Source organism: Podarcis muralis, chromosome W (assembly GCF_964188315.1).
Source record: "Podarcis muralis chromosome W, rPodMur119.hap1.1, whole genome shotgun sequence".
NCBI lineage: Eukaryota > Metazoa > Chordata > Lepidosauria > Squamata > Lacertidae > Podarcis > Podarcis muralis.
In genome coordinates, this window is record NC_135674.1 from 452,519 (window position 1) to 462,518 (window position 10,000).

The 10,000-nt window shown below is 52.8% G+C and overlaps 1 protein-coding gene across 3 annotated transcripts in view; it reads left to right on the forward strand.

The window, feature by feature from the left end:
- Positions 1-10,000, forward strand: part of LOC114589827 (NADPH-dependent diflavin oxidoreductase 1) — a 45,963-nt gene that overhangs the window by 33,211 nt on the left and 2,752 nt on the right. For 2 of the 3 annotated variants that reach the window (XM_077922834.1, XM_077922835.1), the window contains exons 8-13: positions 1,156-1,277; positions 3,571-3,791; positions 5,635-5,742; positions 5,818-5,932; positions 8,568-8,714; positions 9,700-9,818. In XM_077922834.1, the coding sequence (XP_077778960.1) occupies positions 1,156-1,277; positions 3,571-3,791; positions 5,635-5,742; positions 5,818-5,932; positions 8,568-8,714; positions 9,700-9,818 (832 nt within the window). The remainder of the gene's footprint in view (positions 1-1,155; positions 1,278-3,570; positions 3,792-5,634; positions 5,743-5,817; positions 5,933-8,567; positions 8,715-9,699; positions 9,819-10,000) is intronic. The other variant, XM_077922836.1, reaches the window with a different exon arrangement.

Sequence of the window (10,000 nt, forward strand, 5' to 3'; positions counted from 1 at the left end):
AATAATAATAACAACAACAACAACAACAACAACAACAGGAGAAGGAGGAGGAATACAACCTCTAATTATTATTATTATTATTATTATTATTATTATTATTATTATTATTATTATTATTTATTATTAATTTATTTATTATTTATTATATTATTTATTTATTTTTTATGGAATAATAATACAGAATATTAATACGTAATGATGCTTGGAGGAATACAACCGCTAATGGTTATGTCTTCTTCTTCTTCTTCTTATTGTTAATTATTTATTATTTATTTATTTATTATTTATTTATTATATTATTTATTTATTTATCATTATTTTTTACGGAATAACGATACAGAATATTAATACGTAATGATGCTTGGAGGAATACAACCTCTAATGGTTATGTCTTCTTATTCTTATTAATTAATTATTTATTATTAATTAATTAGTTTATTATTTATTTATTATATTATTTATTTATTACTATTTTTACGGAATAATAATACAGAATATTAATACGTAATGATGCTTGGAGGAATACAACCTCTAATGGTTATGTATTCTTATTCTTATTCTTAATTATTTATTATTAATTTATTTATTATTTATTTATTTATTATATTATTTTATTTATTTATTATTGTTATTACGGAATAACGATACAGAATATTAATACGTAATGATGCTTGGAGGAATACAACCTCCAATGGTTATGTATTCTTATTCTTATTCTTAATTATTTATTCTTAATTTATTTATTATTTATTTATTATATTATTTATTTATTTATTTATTTATTTATCATTATTATTACGGAATAATAATACGGAATATTAATACCTAACGATGCTTGGAGGAATACAACCTCTAATGGTTATGTCTTCTTATTCTTATTCTTCTTAATTTTTTATTCTTGATTTATTTATTATTTATTTATTATATTAATTTATTAATTAATTAATTAATTAATTATTACGGAATAACGATACGGAATATTAATACGTAATGATGCTTGGAGGAATTCTTATTCTTATTCTTATTCCAGGAACTGATAAGGAGCCAGCAATACAAAACACAACAACAATAATAATAATAATAATAATAATAATAATAATAATAATAATAATTATTATTATTATTCCATCTCTCCATCATTAATCCCGCCCCCAGGGCCGCCGCCGGCGACGTCGCCCTGGTCGCCCCTAGCAACGCCCCGGAGGACGTCGACCTCTTCTGCCGCCTCTTGAACCTGGATCCAGAACGGCGCTTTGTAGTCCGGCCGGCCGAGGAAGGTGCGCCTGGTTTTGAGCGCTATAGTTCCCAACGCCTGCTTCCCAGTACCTCGTTTCCCGTAACTGGTTCCCAGCGCCTGGTTTCGAGCACTACGGTTCCCAGCGCCTGGTTCCCAGCGCTACGGTTCCCGGCGCCTGGTTCCCAGTGCTATGGTTCCCAGTGCTATGGTTCCCGGTTCCTGTTCCCAGTGCTACGGTTCCCAGTGCTATGGTTCCCGGCGCCTGGTTCCCAGTGCTACGGTTCCCAGTGCCACGGTTCCCAGCGCCTGGTTTCCAGTGCCTGGTTTCCAGCGCCACGGTCCCCAGTGCTATGGTTCCCAGCGCCTGGTTTCCAGTATCTGCTTTCCGGCGCCTGCTTTCCGGTTCCCAGTGCTACGCTTCCCGGCGCCTGGTTTTCAGCATCTGGTTCCCAGCGCCTGGTTTTGAGCACTACGGTTCCCGGCGCCTGGTCCCCAGTGCTACGGTTCCCAGTGCTATGGTTCCCGGCACCTGGGTCCTAGGGCCGCGGTTCCCAGTGCTACAGTTCCCAGTGCCACGGTTCCCGGCGCCTGGTTTTGAGCGCCATGGTTCCCAGTGCCACAATTCCCAGCGCCTGGGTCCTACTGCCATTTCCCCCAGTGCTACAGTTCCCAGCATCTGGTTCCCAGCGCCTTGTTTGGTGTGCTACAGTTCCCAGCGCCTGGTTCCCAGCGCCTGGTTTCCAGTGCCTGGTTTCCAGCGCCACGGTCCCCAGTGCTATGGTTCCCAGCGCCTGGTTCCCAGTATCTGCTTTCCGGCGCCTGCTTTCTGGTTCCCAGTGCTACGCTTCCCGGCGCCTGGTTTTCAGCATCTGGTTCCCAGCGCCTGGTTTTGAGCACTACGGTTCCCGGCGCCTGGTTCCCAGTGCTACGGTTCCCAGTGCTATGGTTCCCGGCGCCTGGTTCCCAGTGCTATGGTTCCCGGCGCCTGGTTCCCAGTGCTACGGTTCCCAGTGCCACGGTTCCCAGCGCCTGGTTTCCAGTGCCTGGTTTCCAGCGCCACGGTCCCCAGTGCTATGGTTCCCAGCGCCTGGTTTCCATTATCTGCTTTCCGGCGCCTGCTTTGGTTCCCAGTGCCACGGATCCCAGCGCCTGGTTCCCAGTGCCACAATTCCCAGCGCCTGGGTCCTACTGCCATTTCCCCCACTGCTACAGTTCCCAGCATCTGGTTCCCAGCGCCTTGTTTTATGTGCTACAATTCCCAGCGCCTGGTTCTCAGTGCTACGCTTCCCGGCGCCTGGTTTTCAGCATCTGGTTCCCAGTGCCTGGGTCCTCGTGCCACGGTTCCCAGTGCCAGAGTTTCCAGCGCCACGGTTCCCAGCACCTGGTTCCCGGTGCTACAGTTCCCAGTGCAATGGTTCCCAGTGCCTGGTTCCCAGCGCCTGGTTTTGAGCGCCACAGTTCCCAGCACCTGGTTCCCAGTGCCACAGTGCAATAATTCCCAGCGCCTGGGTTCTAGTGCCACGGTTCCCAGCGCCTGGTCCTGGTGCCACGGTTCCCAGCGCCTGGTCCTAGTGCCACGGTTCCCAGCGCCTGGTTTCGAGCGCTACGTTTCCCAGCGCCTGGTTTCCAGCATCTGGTTCCCAGCGCTACGTTTCCCAGCACCTGGTTTCCAGCGCCACGGTTCCCAGCTCCTGGTTTCCACAATCTGGTTCCCAGCGCCTTGTTTCGAGCGCTACGTTTCCCAGTGCCACAGTTCCCAGCACCTAGTTCCCAGTGCAACGGGTTTTGAACGCCACAGTTCCCAGACCCTGGGTCCTGGTGCCACGGTTCCCAGCGCCTGGTTTCAAGCACCACGGTTTCCACTGCCACGGTTCCCAGCGCCTGGTTCTCAGCGCCTGGTCTTGAACGCTACGGTTCCCGGCGCCACGGTTCCCAGTGCCTGGTTCCCAGTGCCACGGTTCCCAGTGCTAGTTCCCAGCGCCTGGGTCCAGCACCTGGGTCCTGGTGCCACAGTTCCCAGCGCCTGGTTTAGAGCGCCACAGTTCCCAGCGCCTGGTTTCGAGCGCCACGTTTCCCAGTGCCACAGTTCCCAGCGCCTGGTTCCCAGTGCTAAGGTTCCCAGCACCAGGTTCCCAGCGCCTGCTTCCCAGTGCTACAGTTCCCAGCGCTACAGTTCCCAGTACTACAGTTCCCAGTACTACAGTTCCCATCACCTGGTTCCCAGCGCTACAGTTCCCAGTTCAACCGTTTCCAGTGCTACAATTCCCAGCGCCCGCCCACCTACTCCTTGAACCCAACCAAAACTGATCCCTTCCTTCTCTCCCCCCCGCCAGGCGCCGCGCTACCATTCCCGCTCCCCCAGCCCTGCACCATCCGGCGCCTGGTGGAAAACTACCTGGACATCACCGCCGTTCCCAGGCGCTCCTTCTTCGAACTCGCCGCCCAGCTCTCCCCCGACGAGCGCGAGCGGGAGAAGCTGGCCCAGTTCGCCTCGGCGCCCGGTCAGGACGAACTCTACGCCTACTGCCACCGGGCGCGGCGCACGACGCTGGAGGTGGGTGAGGTCCGGGAGTCGTAGCGCGCCGGGTGCGGCGTGCCATGTTCCCAGTGATACAGTTCCCAGAGTTTGGTTTTGGGCACTACAGTTCCCAGCGCTACAGTTCCCAGACGACGCTGGAGGTGGGTAAGATCCGGGAGTCGTAGCGCATTGGGTGCCAGGGGCGGGTGCCCAGTGCTACAGTTCCCAGGGTCTGGTTTTGGGCGCTACAGTTCCCGACGCTACAGTTCCCAAGGTCTTGTTTTGGGCGCTACAGTTCCCGGCGCTACAGTTCCCAGGGTCTGGTTTTGGGCGCTAGAGTTCCTGGCGCTACGGTTCCCAGCAGCGGCGCCAGACGACGCTGGAGGTGGGTGGGATCCGGGAGTTGTAGCGCACAGGGCACCAGCGCTACAGTTCCCAGGGTCTGGTTTTCAGGGTCTGGTTTTGGGCGCTACAGTTCCCGGCGCTATAGTTCCCAGCGTCTGGTTTGGGGCGCTATGGTTCCCAATGCCGCCGGACGACGCTGGAGGTGGGTGAGATCCGGGAGTCGTAGCGCGCCGGATGCGGGGTGCCAGATTCCCAGGGCCTGGTTTTCAGGGTCTGGTTTTGGGCGCTACAGTTCCCGGCGCTACAGTTCCCAGGGTCTGGTTTTGGGCGCTACAGTTCCCAGCGCTACGGTTCCCAGTGCCAGACGACGCTGGAGGTGGGTAAGATCCGGGAGTCGTAGCGCATTGGGGGCCAGGGGCAGGTGCCCAGTGCTACAGTTCCCAGGGTCTGGTTTTGGGCGCTACAGTTCCCGACGCTACAGTTCCCAAGGTCTTGTTTTGGGCGCTACAGTTCCCGGCGCTACAGTTCCCAGGGTCTGGTATTGGGCGCTAGAGTTCCTGGCGCTACGGTTCCCAGCAGCGGTGCCGGACGACGCTGGAGGTGGGTGGGATCTGGGAGTTGTAGCGCACAGGGCGCCAGCGCTACAGTTCCCAGGGTCTGGTTTTCAGGGTCTGGTTTTGGGCGCTACAGTTCCCGGCGCTACAGTTCCCAGTGTCTGGTTTGGCGCGCTACAGTTCCCAATGCCGCCGGACGACGCTGGAGGTGGGTGAGATCCGGGAGTCGTAGCGCGCCGGGTGCAGGGAGCCAGGTTCCCAGGGCATGGTTTCCAGGGTCTGGTTTTGGGCGCTACAGTTCCCGGCGCTACGGTTCCCAGTGGCTGCGCTGGACGACGTTGGAGGTGGGTGAGTTTGCGGGAATTGTAGCGCGCAGGGTGCGGGAGGCCAAGGTTGGGGTCACAGTGCCTGGTTCGCAACGCCATGGTTCCCAGCGCCTGGTTTTGGGCACAACAGTTCCCAGCGCCTGGTTTTGAGCGCCACAGTTCCCATCTCCTGGGGCCACAGTTCCCAGCGCTACGGTTCCCAGCGCCTGGTTTCTAGTGCCATGGTTCCCAGCTTCCCAGCGCCTGGTTTCAAATACTACAGTTCCCAGCGCCTGGTTTTGGGTGCCATGGTTCCCAGGGCCTGGTTTGGGGCACCACGTTTCCCAGTGCTACAGTTCCCAGAACCACAGTTCTCAGCACCTGGTTTTGAGCGCCATAGTTCCCAGCGCCTGGTTTTGAGCGCTACGGCTCCCAGCGCCTTGTTTTGCGCGCTACAGTTCCCAGCGCCTGGTTTCCAGTATCTGCTTCGCAGCGCCTGGTTTTGGGCGCCACAGTTCCTAGCGCCTGGTTTGGGGCACCACAGTTCCCAGTGCCATGTTTCCCAGCGCTATAGTTCCCAACCCCACAGTTCCCAGCGCCCGGTTCCCATTCAGCAACACTTCCCTCCCCAACCCTCCGGCGCCCGCCTGCGCTACAACTCCCTTTTCTCTCCAGGTCCTGAGCGACTTCCCCCGGACGGCGGCCGCCTTGCCCTGCAACCTCCTCCTGGACCTCATCCCTCGCACCCGCGCCCGGTCCTTCTCCCTGGCCTCCTCCCTGCTGGTGAGTCCTAGCGCGGGAGTTCTAGTTTCCTCCCCGTACTACAACTCCCGTACTACAACTCCCTTTTCCCGCCAGGCGCTGCCCGGCCGCATCCAGATCCTGGTGGCAGTCGTGCGCTACAAGACGCGCCTGGCCAAACCCCGGACCGGGCTCTGCTCCAATTGGCTGGCCTCCCTCGACCCGGCGCAGGGTGAGTTGTAGCGCGGGGCGCCGGGCGCCGAAATCTCTGGCGCTACGTTTCTCCTGTTCTGGGTGCCTGCGCTGCGTTTCTCCTTTCCATGTTCTGGGCGACTGCGCTACGTTTCTCCTGTCCATGTTCTAGGCGCCTGCGCTACCTTTCTCCTGGGCGCCCGTACTACGTTTCTCCTGTCCATGTTCTGGGCGCCCGCGCTACGTTTCTCCTGGGCGCCCGCGCTACGTTTCTCCTGTCCATGTTCTGGGCGCCTGCGCTACGTTTCTCCGCGCTACGTTTCTCCTGTCAATGATCTGGGCGTCTGCGCTACGTTTCTCCTGGGCGCCCACGCTGCGTTTCCCATGTCCTGGGCGCCCGCGCTACATTTCTCCTGTCAACGGGCTGGGCGCCCGCGCTACGTTTCCCATGCCAGCGCTACGTTTCTCCCGCCAAGCGCCCCTCAAAGTACCTAGGCAGCACTAGGCGCTTACGCTATGTTTCTCCCACCAGCGCCACTCAAAGTACCTGGGCAGCGCTAGGCGCCTGTGCTACGTTTCCCATAGTCCCTACCCATCACCAGGCGCCCGCTCTACGTTTCCCATAGCACCTACCCATCGCCAGGCGCCTGCGCTACGTTTCCCATAGTACGCGCTGCATTTCTCCTGTCCACAGGCTGGGCGCCTGCGCTATGTTTCTCCTGTCAATGGGCTGGGCGCCCGCGCCATGTTTCTCTTGCTAGGGCCCCTCAGAGTTCCCAGCGTGAGTTGTAGCGCCAGGCGCGCCAATCCCCACGCTATCCCGCAGTGGGGCCAGACGCCCGCGCTACGTTTCCCCTGCCCACCTGCCGGGCGCCCACACTATGTTTCTCCTGCCAGCGCCCCCCAACTGCCTGGGCTGGGGTTGCGCAGCCTGACCTGGCGCCCACGCTACGTTTCCCATAGTACCTAGACGCCCGCGTTTCCCATAGTTCACTAGACGCCCGCGCTACGTTTCCCACAGTACCCAGCCATCGCCAGGCGCCCGCGCTACGTTTCCCATAGTACCCAGCGATCACTAGGCGCCCACGCTATGTTTCCCATAGTACCCAGGCATGTTTCCCATAGTACCCAGGCAGCGCTAGGCGCCCATGCTACATTTCCCATAGTACCTAGCCATAACTAGGCGCCTGCGATATGTCTCCCATAGTACCCAGGCAGCGCCAGGCGCCCATGCTATGTTTCCCATAGTACCTAGCCATAACTAGGCGCGCGCGCTACATTTCCCATAGTACCCAGGGAGCGCTAGACGCCCACGCTACGTTTCCCATAGTACCCAGCCATCACTAGGCGCCCGCGCTACGTTTCTCTTGCCAACACCCTGAAGTATCTAAGCAGGGCTAGGCACCCGCGCTACGTTTCCCATGCGCGCTACATTTCTCCTGCCAGCGCCCCTCAAAGTACCTGGGCAGCGCTAGGCGCCAGTGCTACGTTTCCCCTGCCAGCGCCCCTCAAAGTACCTAGCCATCACTAGGCGCCCCCGCTATGTTTCCCATAGTACCTTGGCAGCGCTATACGCCCGTGCTACGTTTCCCATAGTTCCCAGCCAGCGCCAGACACCCACGCTACGCTTCCCACAGTACCTACCCATCACCAGGCGCCTGTGCTACGTTTCCCATAGTACCTACCCATCACCGGACACCCACACTACGTTTCCCATAGTACCTACCCATCACTAGGCGCCCGTGCTACGTTTCCCATAGTACCTACCCATCCCGACGCCTGTGCTATGTTTCCCAGTACCCACCCATTGCCAGGCGCCTGCACTACGTTTCCCATAGTACCTACCCATCCCGACGCCCGCACTATGTTTCCCACAGTACATTTCTCCTACCAAGGCTGGACCTGACGTCCGCGCTATGTTTCTCTTGCCAGCGCCCCTCAAAGCGCCCAGGCAGCGCTGGACGCCCACGCTACGTTTCCCCTTCCTGCGCTACGTCTCCCCTTCCTGCGCTACGTTTCTCCCGCGCCCGGACCTGATGCCGCGCTACATTTCTCCTGCCCGCGCTATGTTTCCCCTTCCAGCGCTACGTCTCCCCTGCCCGCGCTATGTTTCTCCCGAGCCCGGACCTGACGCCACGCTACGTTTCCCCTTTCCGCGCTGTTTCCCCTGCGCCCGGTCCTGACGCCCGCGCTACGTTTCTCTTGCCAGAGCCCCTCAAAGTGCCCAGGCAGCGCTGGTCGCCCGCGCTACATTTCCCCTGCCCGCGCTACATTTCCCCTGCCCACGCTACGTCTCCTGTGCCGCGCTACGTTTCCCCGCGCCCGGTCCTGATGCCTGCGCTACATTTCTCCTACCAAGGCAGGACCTGACACCCACGCTACGTTTCCCCTTCCAGCGCTACGTCTCCCCTGCCTGCGCTACGTTTCTCCCGCGCCCGTACCTGACGCCGCGCTACGTTTCCCCTTTCCGCGCTATGTTTCCCTGCGCCCGGTCCTGATGCCCGCGCTACATTTCTCCTACCAAGGCGGGACCTGGCGCCCGCGCTACATTTCTCTTGCCAGCGCCCCTCAAAGCGCCCAGGCAGCGCTGGGCGCCCGCGCTACATCTCCGCTGCCCGCGCTACGTTTCCCCCGCGCCCGGTCCTGACGCCGTGCTACGTTTCTCCCCCCGCCAGGCGCCGCCCACGTCCCCCTCTGGGTGAAGAAGGGGGCGCTACGGTTCCCGCCGGACCCCGAGACGCCCGTCCTCCTGGTGGCGCCCGGCACCGGGGTGGCGCCCTTCCGCGCTGCCCTGCAGGAACGCGTAGCGCAGGGCAAGAGAGGTGGGCGCCTGGTTGGCGAAATTTGCATGGGATTTGAATAAGGGGCGGGGTTTAAGATATTATTATGAATACTGATAATAATAATAGTAATAGTAATAATATTAATAAATAAATAAATGATCTTTCCTAATAATAATAATAATAATAATAATAATAATAATAATAATAATAATAATAATAATAATAATAATAATAAATGATCTTTCCTAATAATAATAATAAATAAATGATCTTTCCTAATAATAATAATAATTACAGTTATAACCATCTGGTCCCTTTACAAAATGCTGCTATTATTATTATTATTATTAGGAAAGATCATTTTGAGGAATCTCATGAGCTGATGATAATAATAATAATGATAATAATAATAATAATAATAATAATAATAATAATAATAATAATAATAATAATAAACAATAATAATAAACAATGATAATTTCAGTTATAACCTTCTGGTCCCCTTACAAAATGCTGCTATTACTATTATTACTATTATTATTACTATTATTATTATTACTATTATTATTATTATTATCATTATCATTATTATTATCATTATTGTTAGAGACAGGTTTGCCCTACCTATTATTTTATTATTATTATTATTATTATTATTATTATTATTATTATTATTATTGACAAGTTTGCCCTACCTATTATTATTATTATTATTATTATTATTATTATTATTATTGACAAGTTTGCCCTACCTATTATTATTATTATTATTATTATTATTATTATTATTATTATTGACAAGTTTGCCCTACCTATTATTATTATTATTATTATTATTATTATTATTATCATCATCATCATTATTATTAGAGACAAGTTTGCCCTACCTAGTTGTTGTTGTTGTTGTTGTTACTATTATTAATATTACTAATATTACTAATATTACTAATATTATCAATATTATTATTATTATTATTATTATTATTATTATTATTATTATTATTAACCCCGCCTCCTCCCCCAGGCAACTTCCTGTTCTTTGGCTGCCGCCACCAAGCCCACGACTTCTACTTCCGGGACGAGTGGGCGGAGCTTGTTGCCCGGGGCTTCCTGTCCGTCTTCCCGGCCTTTTCCCGCGATCAGGTGAGCCAAGCGGAGACTAATCATCGGAGATTAATTAATAATCGGAGTATTACTAATGGGTGTAATAATAATCGAAGTAGTAGTAGTAGTAGTAATATTCCTAATCAATAATACCTATTCCTCATTAATAATAATAATAATATTAATAATAATAATATTAGTATTATTATTATTATTATTAT